The sequence below is a fragment of the Anarrhichthys ocellatus genome, unplaced genomic scaffold, assembly GCF_004355925.1.
Source record: "Anarrhichthys ocellatus isolate YVR2014 unplaced genomic scaffold, GSC_Weel_1.0 scaffold2, whole genome shotgun sequence".
Classification (NCBI taxonomy): Eukaryota; Metazoa; Chordata; class Actinopteri; order Perciformes; family Anarhichadidae; genus Anarrhichthys; species Anarrhichthys ocellatus.
This window is the reverse complement of record NW_022280032.1, coordinates 12,502,931-12,523,190: the sequence shown is the minus strand read 5'-3', so window position 1 is coordinate 12,523,190 and position 20,260 is coordinate 12,502,931. Positions and strand designations below refer to the sequence as shown.

General features: G+C 40.8%; 2 protein-coding genes across 6 annotated transcripts in view; one reads left to right on the top strand and one right to left on the bottom strand.

The window, feature by feature from the left end:
- frmd4a (FERM domain containing 4A) overlaps positions 1–14,786 on the bottom strand; it is a 95,901-nt gene extending 81,115 nt beyond the window's left edge. The window contains exon 1 of the mRNA XM_031864150.1: positions 13,968–14,786. Within this exon, the coding sequence (XP_031720010.1) occupies positions 13,968–14,012 (45 nt within the window). The 5' untranslated portion in view covers positions 14,013–14,786. The remainder of the gene's footprint in view (positions 1–13,967) is intronic.
- Positions 14,787–16,435: 1,649 nt separating this feature from the next.
- Positions 16,436–20,059, top strand: LOC116394397 (receptor-interacting serine/threonine-protein kinase 3-like). Of its 5 annotated transcripts, none has more exons than XR_004213460.1 (12): positions 16,458–16,513; positions 16,768–16,928; positions 17,053–17,362; positions 17,458–17,606; positions 17,703–17,917; positions 18,041–18,123; positions 18,233–18,311; positions 18,391–18,458; positions 18,847–18,889; positions 19,070–19,312; positions 19,399–19,716; positions 19,953–20,059. XR_004213460.1 is itself a non-coding variant. In XM_031867465.1 (12 exons), exons 1-11 carry the CDS (start codon positions 16,511–16,513, stop codon positions 19,404–19,406), a joined length of 1,362 nt encoding a protein of 453 aa, XP_031723325.1. In that variant the 5' UTR covers positions 16,458–16,510; the 3' UTR covers positions 19,407–19,443; positions 19,643–20,059. The 5 variants fall into 5 exon arrangements, 4 of the variants coding, with proteins under 4 accessions (XP_031723342.1, XP_031723325.1, XP_031723316.1 ...); XM_031867465.1 differs by having other exon boundaries at positions 19,399–19,443; positions 19,643–20,059; XM_031867482.1 differs by having other exon boundaries at positions 16,436–16,513; positions 16,735–16,928; positions 19,399–20,059.
- Positions 20,060–20,260: the final 201 nt, after the last annotated feature.

The window sequence follows — 20,260 nt, the reverse complement described above, 5'->3', positions numbered from 1 at the left end:
CTAACTCTCTTCCACACACTTATTGATGATGGAAAAATTAGATAAGTGCCGCAGAGGTCTCTATAAGGAGGAAGTGGGAAGAGTTAAAATCTGTTTATTCAGCTGACCTCTGACCTCAGAGAAGTGGTAGACCCAAGGAAGTCTCCTAAATGTAGTCTTTTAAATAAGACATTGTGAGAGCACAACGTGATGGAGGTTTATTTTCTTTTTTTTGCCAAACAATGCTTCATTTGTTCCATTCTCTATTTTTTTTACAATCTCTTTTTGTAATGTTGGCTGAATATATATTGCTACTTTAGCTTGGCTCTCCGTGTGTTAGTGGGGAAGGTGATGCTTTTAGGAATGTACTGTATTTCACCAGTGTAGAAATACAGTTTCTGGATGAAACAATATTGAAAATGTGCTTTTTTTCCCCCATCAGGCTGGATGAGCATGTGTCTGGCAAGCCACAGTGACATACAGCCCCATACTATATCAGCATCACGCATTACTGCTGACAGTGAATGTTAACCTGTCAGTGAATACCACACACACACACACACACACACACACACACACACACACCAAAAACACACCTCATCTCTGCCCCCAACCCTTCCCAGCCACTATTAAACACATAGCAATGCATAAAGGTGAGAATGTGTGGATGGGATATAGGGGGTGATAACTATTACAATCACAGGACAATACTGCACAGTGCAGTGCACACTGCCATATACTGCACATTGCCCTTAAACCCATCTCCACCCTCTCTGTCTCCCCATCCCCCTTCTCCCATTCTCCTCTCCTCATCCTCACTCCTGTCCCTGTCGCCCCAGCTGGTTCCCAAAATGAATCCCTGGCGAGTTTTTCTATAACACACATGTGAACTGACACACCTTGGTCAGAGTGTGTTTATTTATTGCTCCAATGCCTTGCGGTTCTAGTTTGCTTTTACCTTTTTGATCTCTATATTCTGCAGTAATAAATTCTACAACAGCCTTCTTTGTGAGCAAATAACCGAGAGACACATCGCGGACGAATGTGAAAATGCTGTGTAATTTGCTCTTGCTGTTTGTGTTTGAGAGCTGCAATTACACTGCAAAAAGCAGACGTCCAATGGGCTGAGGTAATTAGCCGCTGCTAAACAGACTGAAACTTCATGGGGAAACAAAGGAATTAATTGCAATGATTATCAATTAAACTACATCACGGCGGGAAAAAGAGCATTAGAGGTTCTTTTCTTTCTTTTAGAGCCGCTCCAACTCCACATGTCAACCCAATGTCTTTTTGTCTTTTAATCTGTTGTCCCATCTGCCAGTGCGGTCGTTCCAAAAGCCAGACACCATTTGTGTATTTAATTGATTAAGTTTTGATATCTAGTATTGAATAGCTATTTCAATAGAGGAATTTCATCGAGGGAATATCTGCTTGTGTGGTTGTTTAAAAACAAGACTGTATCAAAACTTACCTGGTCCAGCGACCCAGGTGACCAAATTTAACAAAAGCATGTTGGCAGCCCCGTGGCAGAGCATGATAGAGAGAAAGAGACAGGTGGAGAGGAAGAAAAAGGAAAAGAGAGAAGTCATATTCATCGCTATTCACTGTGTGTGCCCAGGTGTCTGGCTGGGAACAGAGGGACCCAGAAGTCAATGTGCAACCCTGTCACAGCATTACAGCTAAATCAATGTCACTAGAGAGAGAACTGCTGCTGACTCTCATACACGACACTAGGACTTCTTTTCTACGCAGACCAATAGCATCGACCCAGGAGAGACAAGATGTGTGCATGTTTACAATCACTCTCAATACGGTGGCTGGTCAGATGGAAGAAAAAGAAAGATAGACTGGATCCTTACAGAAAACATCAGTCGCCAGCATCCATGTTTTCATTGTCCTGGAATAGAGAAATGATTTATGGTTTGTTTTGTTTTGCAATGCAACATTTGTTTGGGCAGCATCAACTGCCATCTTTAATTTTTTCATCCAAATGAAGTCACTTACAGAGGCAAAAGAGCAATCTGCTACAATGGTACTGGCAGATCTATGTGGTATCTGTGGGATTAAAGTAGTAAGCCAAGAAGAGTGTTAATTACCGTCAAAAATCAATTAACCACATTATCATCATTACATATTTAAAATCCTCCCTCCTGGTGGAGACTTGAGGTAAGCTGCTGTACAGTAGATGGGTTAATCCAGGAATTATGCCAGCAGTGATAGGCCGCGTGATATTTTAAAAAGCTCACATACATACTGAACATCTGAAGACCTGAGAGAGGTTTGTATCGCTTTCAACAAGATGTTCATGCTATTGGTTACTGCTGGTTGGTGTCAGACTCATGGCCAAGGTTGAGATTTACTATGATATATTGGAGAAGCTACTTTAGCCCATTCCCAGAGCCAAGGGTCCTGGCCATGTTTGAGAGAGCTGGTCTGATTGTTGCCAGAGGGAATATGTCTGACATCCAATCTAGAGTTCATTAAACAGCAATCCCAGGAAACATGCTGCACATGCACATTAATACCCCCATAGACACACACACACACACACACACACACACACACACAGAAAATGTCCTCCACCAATATGCACAGAGATATACATTTGCTGTGTGGCCGCCCTCATCGGCCTGCAGTGCTGGAGGTAGTTAAAGGGAGCGGGAGAAAGCATCTCCTCTCTCACACCTCACCACAGCTCAGAGGGAGGAACATCTTATCTCACTGCTGCAGAGAGACAGAGAATTAGAGAGGGAGAAAGATGGATGGTAGAGGGTAATGTGAGGCAGGGTTTTGCAGGAGAAGGACATAAGGGATTGAGAGAGAAAGAGAGAGAGAGAGAGAGAGAGAGAGAGAGAGAGAGAGAGAGAGAGAGAGAGAGAGACAGAATATTTAATCAGTCTCATTTCCATAACTTCCATCTACCAAAGAAGCCTTTGTGGTCCTACTGATTAAAAATGTGTTGTTTTAGCCAGATTTAACAAACACATAATCATCCGACTGACTATGTTCATAGCAGCTAAGGAGCTTCTGCTGGATGCTACAGCGCAGCACTAACAATGGAAACTCTTTCCGCCCTCCTCACATGTGTACATTGATGTATCTTCCCCATTTAAATGCACATTTGTGTCCGAAAAGGAACAGTGAATTGGTTGTATTCATCGTGAGCCGCGGTATAAACATGCCCGATGCTATGAAGTCACTCCAGAATGGTCTCCTAGCAACCGTTGTCAGGGGCAACCAGCCCCCTCTGCAGAGAGAGAAAGAGAGACACATAGAGGGTGGCAGTGTGGTCGAGGGCTGACCGTGGCTAGATTACCGTTTGCTGTGTCTTCATGGCGTCACAATCTTTGCAACCCTAAGTCGGTTTCATCAGCTCCCATCATGCACCATTACTCAAACACACAGAGCCCTGGCTTTGCATGTTTAGCGTACTCATTTTGTTTGCAGGTATCCACAGAAATCTGACCTATTTCTATATTTGTGACACATGCTGTATGTATACTCACACACATGCCCGAAGCACGGCCAGACACTCACTATTGCATGTACCGGTCCTGACGTTAACACCCACCCACATGCACACACTGCCCTCTACTGCTGAAGCTCAAACTAAACATGCAGGCATTTCCTCAATCCAAATACAATATGACAAAGTATGAGACCAAGACATTAAACCTGTATTACAAAGGATAAGAAAATCAATTAGCATATTGTTTGCCAAAATTTCATCTTTGCTAAATCTCCAGTTGTCATGAATAAAGTAAAAACACATGATGCAATAATAGATAATGCACGGATAATGGAAATGCTGAGTTCAATCTGCTCCCTGCATAATGATACGATCTGGATTCCCATTACTTACTGGAATATTAATACAGAAACACTTTTTATTCATAACATGCATCTCTTTGTTGTCTCGTATCTTTGAACTGACTATAATTGAATCCTCCAAGAGTCCGTAGAGCACTAACATGCATCGATTAACATGTCATTCAGATACTGATGATTCTGAAATGACTCCTCTGCTTCAGGGTGTGAATAACAAGCTGACAACATTCAAAAGCAGCAGTAGCTCATGACTGCGGAAGCAGATGTCTTCATGACCATGTAGACACAACTATGATGAGAAAAGCAGAAGGGTAAAATGCTGGCCTCTCTCATTAGCTGCTGCTGAGATGTCCTTATGAGCAAGGAACTCCTGATGGCTCAAGTGGTCAGCACGAGAAGACTGTGGGTGCATTGGGCAGTTTCTCTTGGAAATATATCAGTTTCTCTGATATATATATATATATATATATATAGTTTGGTGGGTTTTGGCTTCCACAGTGATGCAGATGATACGGAGTAACTTTAATTGTGTCTCATTCGAATAATTTTGAAACAGGATCTGGTAAAAATCGGTGCGTGTGCTTCGATGCCATGTGGCTTTCAAGCAATACTTAGATTGGCTTCTGGCTAGTGTGTGTCTGCTGGGTAATATATTATGCATTACAGAGGGGATTATTGTGGCTAAGGTCATGTAATGCTGAAATAAGCGGCTCTGATATCAGTCATCAATCAGTCATAACACCAGCTTGTCAGCCTATTAGCAACACCCAGCTGCATCAACTGGGACAAAAAGCAGACTTCATTTAACAATTGTGAACTGCTTACATCCTGTGTGTGTGTGTGTGTGTGTGTGTGTGTGCGTGTGTGTAAATGTGTAAATGTGAACAGATTCATGGGGGGGGGATGCCATTAACAGTAACCTGCTGAGGAGAACCATTCACTGTTGACCTTCCTGCTTCCTGACCGGCTCATAACTGCAGGGGTTGCATGTTTTAACTATGCAACTGTGCTCAGACCACCTGAAGAAATTCCAGTCGAAGAACAAGACACAACACGAAGACACTTTGCAGCCTCCAGGGATCCAATAAACCTTGCTGAAATTGATAGAGCACCATTAGAAGCCCAAATAAGCACATTGTACTCTTTGCTTGTGTAAAATAAAAGACTTAATTTAGATCTGATTCAAAGGTCTTTATCTCCCTCTAGAGGCAAAAAAAGAAGCTACAATAAACTCTTTCATCATCTTCCTTCTGCCATTGCTCCACAGTAAATCATCTGTAAAATCTGTGGTGGTAATATCTCCTTACTTATCTAAATCATGTAACAGTTCTGCTATCATGTTTATGAATATGATCTTTACATCAACTCAATCAATCAATAAAAAAAATATGTTAAAAAAGGAACTAGTGTAAGCATTTCACTGTCCATTGTGACACCGTTTGAAACGAAGAGCAGTGGACGTGTTTCTCAACGTTTAGTCCCACATAAAGGCACATTTCTCAGAAACCATGTCACATCGTGTTGCAACAGGATGTAGGTGCTTGACATCCTCCTCCGGTTTCATACTTTTTGCACGTTTTATTTCAGTAAAGCAAAATGGAAACAGTAGGTCATTCTCCACGACTACCATTATGAGTCTCAAGCTCCCATTAGTCTGCACAATAAGTGCTGCAATTCTTCTATGTGCTCCAGTGCTTCACCTTTCTCTAGTCTGAAGGTTTCACTTCTTCTCTGGCACAGTGACTCGCTTAAAAAAAGAGGAATCAGCTAAATATTCTTTTAGTTTCATAAATATGCACATATTCACCTCAAATGTTTGTGTCCACTTGTACCTACACAATGACAGATCTTTTGCACATTTCATTTCAAAGATAAGTCCCAACCTATTTCACCACTGGCCAGTGGATGGCGTGTTGAAATATTGTTAACCAATGACATGCTTATTTTTTATAAATGTGGTAAGAAATATTAAAACCAGAATTGATGTGTTCAATATAGTTTAGTTTACATCTCAATAAACCTGTTTAAAGTCCCAGTCAAATGGAAGTTAGACTGTCTTTAGCATTATACTGCAGGTATTCCCCAGTAAAACTAAAATATTTGAGCGGTGTACAGTGCAGGAGGGATTTAAATCAAATCCTTTGCATTTGATTGGACTGCTAAAAAGTGGGCGGGCTTGTTTGGTACAAGCTTATAAGCAAACATCATATTTTGTTTTACAGGAAATAAATATGATTGGATTTAAATATAAGAATAAAAAATTTATATTTTTTGTAAAAATTTGAAATTAACAATTAGAGACTCAATCAATCCTGATGAACATTGGAACCCTGGTTCAAGAGAGGGTGGTGTGAAAGGGTGGGTAAGGGATTAAAACAAAGCCCTTCTCTCTACTTCTCATTTTGATCAAGATTTCATATTATTATTATTTTTTTATTTTTTTCAGTAAAGGTTAAATATTGCAAATGTGGAGTGTTTCATGGGTCATATTAGCTTCCCTGGCAGTCTATCCTGTAAGTGCTGCTAACAAGACAGCTCTTCATTATAACAGGACCTGTTCTCTGTTAACACACTCCATATGGCAGACAATCAGTCCCACTGGGACCGGTGTCAACCAGAGTGTAAAACGTCAGAAGCGTGCACACTGTGGTGCACACACAGAATTATACACCCATGCATACATTTATAGCAGAAGTAATACACACAAAGGGAGAGAAAGTGAACTTGGAAGCATGCAGAGATTGGTCTTTCTACTCAGACATCTGCTCAGTCCCAGAGACAGATGGTGAGCCAATCAGACCGCCTGGTGCTTCTGCTACTCTCCGCCTCCCATGCCACCCTGCCACCCCTCCCCTAAACCTGCGTCCTGGCACACATGACAGGTGGCACCTTGCAAATGTGATACCGCCATTGCCCTGGAAAATCATTTATGTATTCATTACATTAAAAACAAGCACACAGCAGAAAACCAAAAAAAATGAATCTAACTGAAATCACTTTTTTTTCTCCACTACCTGAATTCACAACAATTTGGTTCACAGACAGTTCACACAGATCAAAGGCAAGCGAACACAAAAAGCAATAGACAGAGAATACTAACTGACCTCGTCAGCTGGTGAATGCAGTGCACCTAAACCATACCCAGGGGCTTGCCTCAGATTCGGCCATGATTGATTAAACTGGAATACACTGAGTTTATTGTGTTTTGATGCTGCAACACCGTGCAGAAAACCCTCATTTATCTACCCTGAAAGGTTTATTTCCCCGGCAGCTTGACCTTAAAGGGGACAGCCATCAGATAAATATCATGTATGGGCTTTGCCAGGGGTAATATACTGCCAGCCAATTGAAATAAGATGGAAATCTCCGAAAGTCAGTGTAGGAATCTCATCTAAACATGTTGGTCTATTTGTTCTGGAAGCATTGATTGACTGCACCATATGGTAGGTCATATGTGGGTGTACGGGTATAGTGTACAAATGTAAAAGCGTGTGTGGGTGAGAAGGAAAGAAAGATGCAGCTCTTTCTCGTGCTGCTGTTCAATCAATGTGAAATGACCAGTATAGTACAGTGAATGCAATTACACATCTCAGCCCCACGTTTATGCACAAACCCATAGACCGCATCCACCCAAGATTTGCATAATTAGCTAGCCTTGTTTCATCCGAGCAAATTCATCTCAGTTCCCCTGCAGAGGTACCCAGAATGCAGATGGAGAGCCCTAATAAACATCAGGATGAAGCCAGAGAGACTAGCAGACTTTGATGAGCATCTGCCAGTTTGCACATGCTGGGTCATGTCCTGCTCATTAATGGCTGTTACATTAACCCCTTCCTCTCATTACCGAGAAGAGATAGGGTCAGTTGATAACCTGGCTCACAGCCGATCAGCCATTGGATGCACAATGAACGCCGTCACACTCCACTGAGAGCCTGCCACATACATTAACATGCAGGAAGCGATGCACTGCGCACACACACACACACACACTGCAAACACTTCCCATATTCACACCTGAGAACTTAACCTAGCTACACACACACAAACACACAAATGACCACAGCTGAGCGAGCAGATACTCTGGTGAAGTCAATTAGAATTGAGGCGCCTTCACCTCTGCAGCTCATCAATAGTCCTTAAACAGGCTGCAGTGTAAACAGCTCAGAAGATTTAATGGTATGCCGTAGGCTCTCTCACACACACAGACACACACAGACACACACACCAATCCTTATACATTTATGCATGTGATGAGAGGTGAGAACCATTTCTCTCGTTTGCACTTTTGATTTGTCGCTTTTTCTCTCATTTACATGTTTTATCATTCTGGAAAAAGTGAAATTCTTGGTAAATCACAACAAATTCAAAAAATATAATGTTTAACATCTGTAATGAACAAATGTTAGCACCTAATCCAGCCAATAGCAGGATTTCTTCATGATGCAGGCCAATCAATACTGTGATCATGGACATCTTTCAAAGCTGACAAAAGAAATTTAATGCTCCAATCAATATCAATCAATACCTGAGCTGTGACCATGACTTTGTGGACGCAGCAAATGGTTTTACATTCAACCTTGATTAAATTCCTAATATCACTCAAGTACGCCTGTTCTGCATTCAGACTGCAGCTTTAACAAAATGATTAATTGGAAAATAATTACATTTTTTTGGTTTATTAGAAACACTGTACAAATAAGCAAAAAGAGAAGTGAGGAGGGAGAAGAAGTACAATAGTTTTCTGTAGCAGGACAAAAACCCACATTAGTAAAAAAAAAAAAAACAACAATAATGAAATACCATCTTTTGATACATGACTATGATACATAGTATTTGACAATGTGACAGCTTGAGAGATGTGAATTACTGACCTACTACTTACTTACTTATTTATTGCAGTACTAAAGTGTATTCCATTATTGTAGAAACTGCAAATATATTTAGAGCATCAAAGGTGCTTTGCATGTCAATGACATGCACTCATGCACAAAGCAATGAGCAAAACAAAAGCAGAAGCAGAAACATTCAAAACCAGTAAGATGGATTTGTTCTAAAAAGGTGGAGAATTTTCGAGTATAGAGACATACAAACTTTAAAGTTCCTTATATCATGACCCTTACTATTTCACATGTATTAAATATTTCAGAACTCAAGGTAAGTATACAAGGTTTCTAATTTTGTACAGGCTTAAAGTGAAGCTAGAATTTAAATCTAACCTCACACAACACACTTGATTTGTATTGTAGGCATAGCCCTTCTGAAAACACACCACCCTATTAATATTCATATGTTTCACACTTAACATAAAGAGCCAAGTTTATTAAATAGCAGTGTTCATTTCATTGTCTTAAAAGAAACAGCAGATTGAACACGAGCATGATGAGGTGTGTAAAAGTGTCTCTTTCCCACTGCAGCAACTACACAGCGTTAGTTAGCTGACATCAGCAGAACCAGCTCTTAGCATCTCTCAAGCATGACTGTTCTGCAGTCAGACTGCAGCTTTAGGAAAATGATTAACTGGACATTTATTGTGTTTTTTATTTATTATAGTGAAACTAGCACGGTACAAATAAGCAAAAAGGGAAGCGGAGAGAAAGAAAAAGCACAAGACCTTCCTGTAGTGGGACAAGAATATAAAGTGGCGGATACTGAGACAACATCAGTAAAAGACAAAAACAATGAAATGCCATCTGTGCCTGTGTTCTCATTCATAGCCTATAATCACCCATAAGAATATATGAAAAGTGTATAAAGTGATTCAGTAGGAGGACCTCGGGATTAGGTTACTCTCAGTTGTGGCAGTGATAAAGGTTGTTGTTGTGTGTACATTTAAAAGTGACACTTTGACTCCATTTCATTGTGTGACTAAAAGATTATGAGATGTTAATTAATGAATCACTGGATGTGGTCGCTCACACCAGATGCACCAAAAGCACCAAAACACTCATTTCCACAGTTACATACAGACACACAAAATGTTATCTGCTTCTCCTCCTCTATTGTTACAGGGCAGTAATCAATTCTCTCAGTATGATGTCATTCTGCTAACCCTCCCCCACACTCTCATATGTATACTGGCGGCTCTATCGTAGTGTGCATCAGATCAGGAATGGAAACTACAATGATAATCTTAATCATGAATAGTCTCCAAACACTGATAATAACTCATGTTTCAGTGTGTCGAGTTTTTTGAGGGATAAGCACTCCTTTTTACTCAAACCATTGCACATTGCCATTAAGTCACATGTATACACACACACACACACACACACACACACACACACACACACAGTCAGTACATCACGTCATAAGCTATGATTTGATTACCACTGAATGAATCCTCTGGCTTGATCACACTGAGTCATCTGGCCGCCATCCTCAGCGACAGGATAATTGAATGAGGGATAGTAATGAAGAGACATGGACGCCAACTTGAAGGGCAGCATAAGGTCTTTGTTTTTGGGGTTGCTTCTCTTTCTGAGTGGTTCTTACAGCTGGATGCGTGCCCACGTATCAATAACACTTCCATTATACGGTTATCCTCATGACTTCACAACGGGCAAAGTTCTAGCCACACACATGCGGTAAGAATTGCTTTGCCAGGTGCGTGATGATGTCATTAACCACACCAGTGCTTGTTTCCTGCAGGAAACAGGCAGAGGAGCTCTAACATGTACACTGCTGTATCAGTGAGGAAGCTGCTGTTCCCTCACTCTATGCAGAGCAGATCCCTACAGCAATATGAAGGTAATCCGCTTAGCTTCTGTGTGTGTCAAGATACCGAGTTGCCCTGCTTTCTCTCAGCAGCATTTACTCGGCCCAGTGTAACAGATAGCGAAATGCATATTGATCAACTGCCCCTGCATGTCAAAAGAGACAGACACTCTGACAGAACAAGAGATCTGCAAAATGAAACAAGACGAGCCGGAGCGGAACATTGGGATAAACTGTGTTCCCATTTTTGACAGCCTCTTCTCCGTCTCTAATTATGATTCATGTGGCACTTTATCAGCATGTGTTCAATTTGTGATAAACCCTGGATTAGCTGCATCAAAAAACTAAACCCTGAAGCCTGAGAGATGTTGTTGAATTTTGTCTGTAATCATTGCTGTTATTTACCCCCATATGTTCATCAAAAGGTGCAGGTTTAAATTACTTCTTTATAATAACCCATTTTTCAGTTGAATTTGTTGGCATTTCATTTTGTACATCAGGGCAGCCCCACACGGCTTATCCATCTTGGAGATAGCTGCTCTTCTCTGAGCCCTGAAGAGCGAGGCTAATCGGCTCAGTAAAGACTATAGCTGCTCCAGTTCTGATTTAAAGTAAAAAAAGAAACCCTACAATCAAGAGCACACACATTAGTTTGATCCCTAACAGGAAAGAATTTCATGTAATCTCAAGTCCAGAATTAAAAAAACACAACTCTTGTGCAGTAGTCAAGTTTCAGTTTAGGTGCAAGATAAAGGAAATCCCTGTGAAAAATATCTTGGCAGTAAAGCTATAACACGGCCCATTGATGTCAAATGATACCATCTAGTTTGTGATCTGTTCCAATATTAGATGACAGCATGTCTATGTGTGTCTTAGCTGGAGACAGACTTGTTATTGATCCCTTCATCCTTTTGCTAAAACAACCCGTCAGAGCAGACAGAGAGAGAGAAAGATGCAAAGTATTTCCATTTCGATACAGTTGGCATGAAATCCCCCCCTATGTAGGTTATATATATTTATATATATATGTATATATAAAGCATACCATATCTAATTAATCTGCGATGATGAAGTGCAATTGAAAAAAAGACCATAATTCCCCTAAGACTACATTTCTCCTCCTATAGTATTTTATTGATCCAACCCATTCATAGCAATACTTGGATACTAGCAATGATTCAATAGTCTCCCGCTCTTGGTCCAGTCTGTAGACATGTGACCATTTGGTTTTATAGCTGAGCTAGAGTAAGTCTGGGCCAATCACATTAGTTTCAGACCAATAAAGCCCAGAGGAGAACTAAAGCACAATTTACTGCACTTATTTTTATTTGCATGAGCCATGGCAGAAAACAAGAAAATGTCATTTGGCCAGTTTGTGGTAACTGAATGAGGTCACTTCCTGAAAAATCTAGATTGAGCTTGGTGAGTGATTCTATTTATGAAAATGATTTGTGTGAATGTTTTGTGTGGGCGATGTGGGTTATGTGTTGTGCTGTCTGTGCGAATTACGCTTATTAAAGTATAGTTCCTCTAATTACTGCAGGAGAAAATCACTTGTTTAACTGAAATATTAATACAGACAGAGGCAGTAAGAAATGTCAATCTTCAATCACCTACACACACACACACACACGCACACACACACACACACACACACACACACACACACACACACTGCATAAACTCCCTTTAATAATTAAATTAGGTTCAAGTTCTGAACTTGTCAGTGTGAATACAAATGCCATGGATTTTGGGAATAAATTTCTGGGCTCGGAAATTAGTTATGTCAATCTTGTTCAGCCTTATAGAAAAATTCAAAACGGACCAGATTTAAGTCATGTTCATGTCATGTTCTTCTATATAAATATATTTCAAAGAAGACACCAAAAGAGTGAGTGATGTCAATATTTAAGTGTTTTGCTCATTGACAACAGACAAACAGCGACTCTGAATGGTGAGAAATTTTTCGACGTGTAGCTATAATAATAAATGGAGAAAGTGACGGTGAAAAGTTATGACAGTAAGCTAGTTTTCCTGTGCCAGCTGGGGGGACACGGCCTGTCAGCTATGACAGAAAGAGCACTTGTAAGGGAACGCCCTCCAAATGGAGTCAAGGGACACCAACTGTCTGCCAGCAGATTAACCCATTTTTGTCTCCATGCCAGACAAGGTTAAAAACTAAAAACCTTAAGGATGAGTCTATTATTGAAGGTACAATTGTAAATGTGATATTCGTCGTAGTGTGCCACTTTCTGTGGGAAAAAAAGCCCACTTTCACTCTTCACACTCACTCTTTCTCTTTATATTCCTGCCCTCATCACTCACACTTCCCTTTTTCTCCATCCTTCCGTTGCCCTGTCCATCATCTCGTGCACTCTGCTCCTTTTTGCTGCTGCCTCTACCTCGAGTGGGGTGCATGGCCTATCGCCATAGTAACAGACAGCCGTGACAGGTGGAGATAGCAGGTAGTGCGGCGATGCATGACTCCCCCTGGGACTGCAGAATGCCAACGCTATAGAATGAGAATGAGCAGAACAAGAGCTCTTACACAAAGTCGCCCTGCATACAGGGTGTACTTTCAATTCATTAAAGCTTATCATCAGAGAGGTCCGTGCCTTATCTGTATTCTACACATGCAGCAAAGCCACACTGCCATTGTGTCACTGTGCGGCCGGACATGGGGCAGAGAGGAGTTTTATGGATTGACGCATTTTGTGTGTTTCTATTGCATCGCTCTCTAGGGCTGGATCTGAACCAGGCCAAGCCAAGCCAATCTGTTTCATGTCAGCGAGGGACTGGATGCTACAATAACAAGATCCTTCAAAATCCTCTGCAATGGGCTGCAGTCTTCTCCGTAGTGTGTGTTTGAATTGATTCAGTCTTGGAGATGGGAAATTATCGCAAGCCCCCCCCCCACACACACACACGCACACACACACACACACACTCACACCCCTGCAGCAACTTATTTACATGCACTTCACACACATGCCAATTTCACACCCATATAAAAAGTCATATTACAGTAAATGACATCTGTCTCCGACATGGACACCATGTCCAGCACCACATCCCAATGCCTGCAGTGGTCTTTGTGGTATTTCTCCCATACTTCACCACTGCATTCGTTGAACACGTGGAGGAGTTAGACTAAAGCTGAAGTTTTCTGAGTTGGATGCACTTTAATACGTAAGCCAGCTTCAGAGCCTCACTAGGAAGTTATTGGAGGATTTGGGGCTTGTAGATGGTAGCAAAAGGGCAGGAGCAAACATTCAACATCCCTTTCAATTATATGACAGCTCACCTCCGGTGTTAGTGGCTGCATGAGCGTTTGATGAGCGTTTGCCATGAGGAGAGAGTAATGAGAGAAAGCCACAGCAGAGAAAGAAAGAAACAAAGACAGACAGTAAACAGCGTCTGCAATACTATACCCCTCCGAGACTCACCATGAGCAAACACACGGCTGATTCAGGCATGTGTTGGACAGCCATGATGGGATCCTCCTATGGATTCTTGGGAAAAGGGAATGTCGCCAATTTGCCAGCGGGACTCTCTTCCTTATCCTCTTCCTCGTTCCTCTTCTTCTAAGTCTTCACGCAGGAAGCAAGCTCACCTCCATCCAGATGAAGTCGGTTGACTGGTCCTCCCAATCTGTGTCCTCAACCACCTTCTTCTGTCTCTCAGTCAGTGCTGCAGACTGCCTCTGGTCTCTAATTGTAATGCCACAGTCCCTGGAGAGCCTGTAACTCCCCAGTCTCTCTGTGACTCTTCAGACTGAGTGTAAAAGCAATCCTCCTTCCAGTTCTTTGATGTGAGAGCAGAGCAGATCCCCCCTCCCACACACACTCCTCCTTTCACTTTTAAAACACTCCCCGCAGACCCTACGCCCACCTCCCCCAAACCCCTCTGACTCTGGCGCCTCTTGCTAAATGCTCCCCTCCCTCTGTTGCTGCCTTCTGCTTCCCTTTTCCAGTCTACTCTCCTCACAACACAAAGCACATCCAGGCGTGCACATGGGTTTTCGGTCTATTCTCGTTCTCCTGAGGCTGTCCTGTCGCTGCTCCACAGGATGTAACCTGCATCAGTGATGCTCCCCAGTCTATAAAGCTCTCCTCCACTGTGGTGGGAAAGACAAACGCTCACCTCTCCACCCAGAGATCCAGCACAGAGAGATCCCCTGTAGGCTGAGGTAAGAAAGCCACCAAGAGGAGAGAGATGGAGTGGAGAGAGCAGCCACTGGTGAGAGAGGTCCACACTGTGCCGAGTGTAAATGAGGGTGGGGGAGAAGAGGGAAGGGAGAGAGCAATGGAAATGCAGAGAGCGAGAGCAGACCACGCCTATCGATGCCCGGACGAAACAGCAAGGCAGCATGGGATTGCGAGTAAATACACCTCAGCTCACTTAATGAACAGAGTGTGCATGTTTGCTTGTGCACATATTATTTAGATTCATGGTAGCTGTCATGTTCACAGACACCTGGGCTACAGACTGGGATTTTTTTTGGAGCGGAGTTTGGCATAAATAATTTAGACTGAAAACAGTCACAGCGTGCACTATAAGCAGCTTTACTGTAAAATAACGGTAACTTACTGGGAGCAGGGACTGTTTTTTTACGGTGAACCAAACGTAATTTACTTTTACGGTATCTTACCGTATACTGGATTACGGTTCGTGATAGTAGGATAACTGGGTTTTACGGTGATTTTAAGATATATGCCAGAATGTTACCGTTTATTTACAAAGGGTAATACAACCCAATACTTTTGCATTTAATTCCTAACAAAAAATAACAATAAACTTTCAATACATAATTGTTGCAGTTCTCAAGACAAACAACAAAGAGACATTTGTATTACATCACAAAACTCACAATGTACTGTATGTTTAGAAGAAAACAAATACAATCATAGAGTGGTATGCCACTTTGGTTCAGTGGCATACCACTCTAGGGATAGGTGCCTATACCGCTGAACAGCATACCACTCGGTACCTATCTCAGGGCAATCAAGTACCACCAGCTCAGATTAAAATATTGTAAAGAAATGTATTGGTTTATCAGCTGGGTACATAATCCAAGCATTATGCTTGAATAAAGCATTTTAACAAAGATTTTTTTTATAATAGTTAATCACGTAATATACCTTTTGTTCATTTTTCTTAAAAGAACCGGCAGGTTAAGAACTAGTTGATCTATATGCCTGTTATCCTTGTTTTAAATGTCTCACTTAAAGAATTGTCCAACAAAAGCAAATGGAAGATACTATTCAGATTGTAGATAAAACAACTGCCAAAGAATAATTCCCATTTACTCACAAGATCACATTCATTGACTAATATAAATGATGCTGTGTCAGTCTCAGCAAAGCTTGCTACATCACACCATAAAGATAAGAGGTGGCCAGATTTGCAATATATAGAATCTTTCTTTCCACAGCTCCACCCCATTCAGACAGCACATAAGGCTGAACTGTGCCCTCTGTAACTTCCTCTTCCTCACAGTGCATGCTTGCTATTTATCATAAGGAAGTCCAAAGGTGTGTCACAGGATTTTTATAGATGCTGTAATAATAGTAAAATAAAGGAACTATAATCCAGTTTATATTTCAGAAAAATCAGTATTCTAATGATGCCAGATTGAATGCTGATGTGTGTTATCTGAGTCTATTTAATATAATTACTCTTTTCTGGCTGTGATATGAGAAGCACATTCTAACCATTCCCTGAAATGAAATTACAATCAAACTTTGTGGGCATTATTATGCAGCTTTTCCCCAATTTTATTCATTAAATACATAATTTTCTGTCATCATGTTACAAATGTTACACTACTTTCAACAGGTTTGTCAACTCAAACTCTTTTCAATTTAAACTCCTCCCCTCAAATACAGATTCAGTCTGAGACAGGAAACTGAAACTCATATCTGTTTTGACACAGCTTTGGTATGAACTAACTCTTGAATCTTTATGTGGACAACAGTTGAGGAGATACATGGTGAGTAGAAACCAGCTTTTTGATAAAGTACCCAGAACAAAACCTAAGGGACATGTTAGTGGAACATGTTTGTCGGTGTCTTTACAACCAAAAGCTGTCGTTGCTCTAAAAACTATGTTACTGTAATTATAACATAGTGTATAAACGCAAATATCTAGGCATTGAACCACTTTTTTATATTTAGCAGGTTTTTCTATAATTATTTCCATTCTTTGTGATAGATTTGAGGTTGCAGTTGTTCTACCTGAATCCAGCAGGAGATGGAGCCGCTGAGCCGCAAGACTGAACCAGTTGGTGACGAAACCTTGGAGAAATGGAAGCTAGTTGGATCTGGGGGATTTGGTCATGTCTACAAGGCCAGGCACAAGGACTGGTGCTTTGATGTGGCCATTAAGATACTTCATGATGGCGTTGGGTACATGTAGAAATATCTGCAATTTTTCTGTAACTTTAACTTTTAAATGATAAAGTCATGCACATGTTAAGGAGCTCTTTTGCTTTCTCTCTACTCCTTTCAACAATCCCCTGCCTCATTGCAGCATGTCACTGTCCAAAGAGGCTTATCACATGGATAAGGGTTCCTGTAAGTTTGTGGTGGGACTTCATGGAACCTATCATGGACGTCCGCCTGGAGTAACATCCCCGCAACAGGGACTAGTGATGGAGTTCATAGGCAGAGGATCTGTTCAGTCCCTGTTGGAGCACCTCTCTGGCCCTCCACAATGGCCCCTGGTCTGCCGCTTGGCCCATCAAGTGGCTTTAGGCATGAACTTCCTCCATTCACAGAAAATTATGCACCACGACCTAAAGCCAAGTAATGTACTGCTGAATGACGATCTCAACGCCATGGTAGAGTGCCTTCGACCTGAACTCCTATGTTTGAGTCAACTATGAGGCTGATTTCATTGTTTGTTTGATGTTATGTGTCCCTTCTTTCTCTGCAGCTAGCAGACTTTGGTCTGTCCAGAGTTTCCACCAGTGCTTTGAACAGCAACAGAGAAAAAAGCGTCATGATCGGAGGTTCATACAAGTACATGCCTCCTGAGGCTTTTGAAGTATCATATGAACCCGTCCGCGCTTTTGACATATACAGGTTAGACATAACATAAACACCTAATTCTACTCTATATGGTAAAAACTTTAACAGCATTAACATGTTTCTAAAAATCTCTTCCTCTCTCTTGATTAGCTATGGTATCCTGCTCTGGTCCATTATCACTGGTAAAGAGCCTTATCCTAGTTCATTTGCTGATTACGATCATGTGAAACTGAAGATCCCTGAAGGAGACAGACCTTGCTGTAAGCAAATTGACCTGATGAGGGAAAGGGAAGGGTTGAAAGAACTGGTGGACCTCATGAAGAGGTGCTGGGATGGCAGTCCCTCCAAGAGGCCTCCCTTTAAAGGTAAATGTTCATCATTATCACCATATTACAATATTTTATAGTCTGAACAATATGCTTAATTCAAATGAACCTTTTGTAGACTAGCTTGACAGATGCATATTTAAAATTAAAATTCTGTTTCAGGTTGCCTTGAAGTCACTGAGAATGTGTTTTCAAAGCACGAGAACGGAATTCGTGATGTGGTCGGTCAAGTCTTGGCACGACTGGTACAATTCATTAAATTTCGTTTCACAAAATGAAATATAGTGCAGATTAATCATGATTTGGTTTATTGATTTCTCTAATACATAGTATTTTCTCCTTGTTTTACTTCAGAACTCACCAACCAGTAATCAATCAAACACAAGTGTGGCTTCCAGTGTTCCTCTCCAGACACCAGGTGGATTGTTCAATAGTGAGTCGAGGGAGTTTTAATCTTATAAATTATTTCTCACTTTCCTGATTGAAATATGATATTTTCTTCTCTTTTTCAGAACAGTCAATGCCAAATGATACTGTGGACAATGGCCCATTCGCAAAAACTGAAAGGTCTTCATCACAGGTATGCTAAATGCTATTTGACCATTGCCTCACAGAAAGTTGAAAACAAGTCCATGAGTAATAAGTAACTTTATTTAACCAGGTAGTCTTGAGAGGAGAAAACAAAAACATTTAGCCTACAGTCAGACCTAAAATACAATCAAGAGACTTAAGAGAGATAATAGAACTATTGCTGAGTTTTAACTTTATTTTTTTTAATAATTAATTTAAATAAATATTATTTTGACGCGAATGGACAGTTTATTAATATTATACCACACGTCAGTTACTCATAAAGAAAAAAACAAAAACAAACCTGCTGTTTTGGATTGGGATTATGAAACAAGTGTATGATACATTCAAATAGATACACAATATAGACTGAAAGAGCTTTTTATTTCTGCCAACAGGATTGTGCCAGAATTTCTCGAAGAATGAGTAGTAGAGACAAAGGTGAGTATTTCTGTCACTGCAGTGATGTCTCTTTGTTTCCTGTGTGTATAGAAAAATATCTAAAATGAGCATGATAGTGACATGTATCACTTCAATCACATGGAGTCACATGGAGTCTCATTAATGATTGAATTAATGTGTTTCATGTGCACGCTTTCCTTTTTTTGTATTTTAAAACAGCAAAGTTTGTCGACGACAACAGGGCAACGTTGATTCAAGACGCTACCATGGTAATGACAATAATAGAGGAGCTTGGAGACATGGTCCACCCTGAAGTCTACTCATTGATTGATTCTAAAGCAACAACCCAGAAACAAATGAGAGAGCTTTATCAAACGGCATTACGTTCAGGAGGAGAAAAGGTCAAAGCAGCCTTCTACGACGCCCTCAACAAACATCAACGCGACCTAGTGTTGAGACTCGGTAGGATTTCCTCCTGCTAGAATAACCAAACATGAGAGTTATGACATTTTAATCACATTTTTTAATTTCACTTTCTTTTCCCTCAGGTGGCTAATTCAAAAGAAACGGTGGCCTTGCTGAATTTTCTGCAGGTGTCAAAGACTTTCCCTGCCTCTCCTCCTACACTTTCATCTTTTGTGAAAAAATCTTTCTTTATTCATTTGCATGTATATCATTTTCTGAGATTTTGAGATTCTACATTTTACTTGTTATACAACAAGTCATGGATAAATGATGATGCTAGTTTATTGTACTAGGTGATCAATGATCTGGTTTCTCCCCTGTTGAAAGAGTTCATATCACAGATAAGAGAAGCAAGGACGACCAACAGAGGCGACTGTGCGATACAGCATATATCTACTGAGGTTGGTAGATCAGCCTTCTCTATTTGAGAAAAAGACTTTTGTAGCTCAGTACCAAGTTATATAACAGAGTGCTGCAGCTTTCCTAATTTTAAATTCAAGATGAAATCATGGCTAAAAGCAACCCAATCGTGTACTCATCACGCATAAACGCGATGAGTCAAATCTTGTTGTTATTGTTTTAGTGGATATTAACTATCTTGTAACTGTCTTTTTTATCCTGTGTTCATTTTCAACAGAGATGTTATTTTCTGTTTCCTGCCCAGAGTCTACTGCTGTAAATTAGCTTAAAGCTAACTCTGGTACAGCTAAGAAGCTGTGCACTGACCCTGTCAAATAAGAATATCTTAATAAACATGTTTTTTCAAAATGTGTCTTCACCTGCTCTACTTCTTTTCATTCAGAAAGTAACATGGTGTGTTGTGACGGGGATGTGGCTTAATTATCATGCCATTAATATTATGAAGAGGGGATGTTGCTTGTTTCCCAGTGGGTGGGAGGGGGAGAGGGAGAGAGAGAGAGAGAGAGAGAGAGAGAGAGAGAGAGA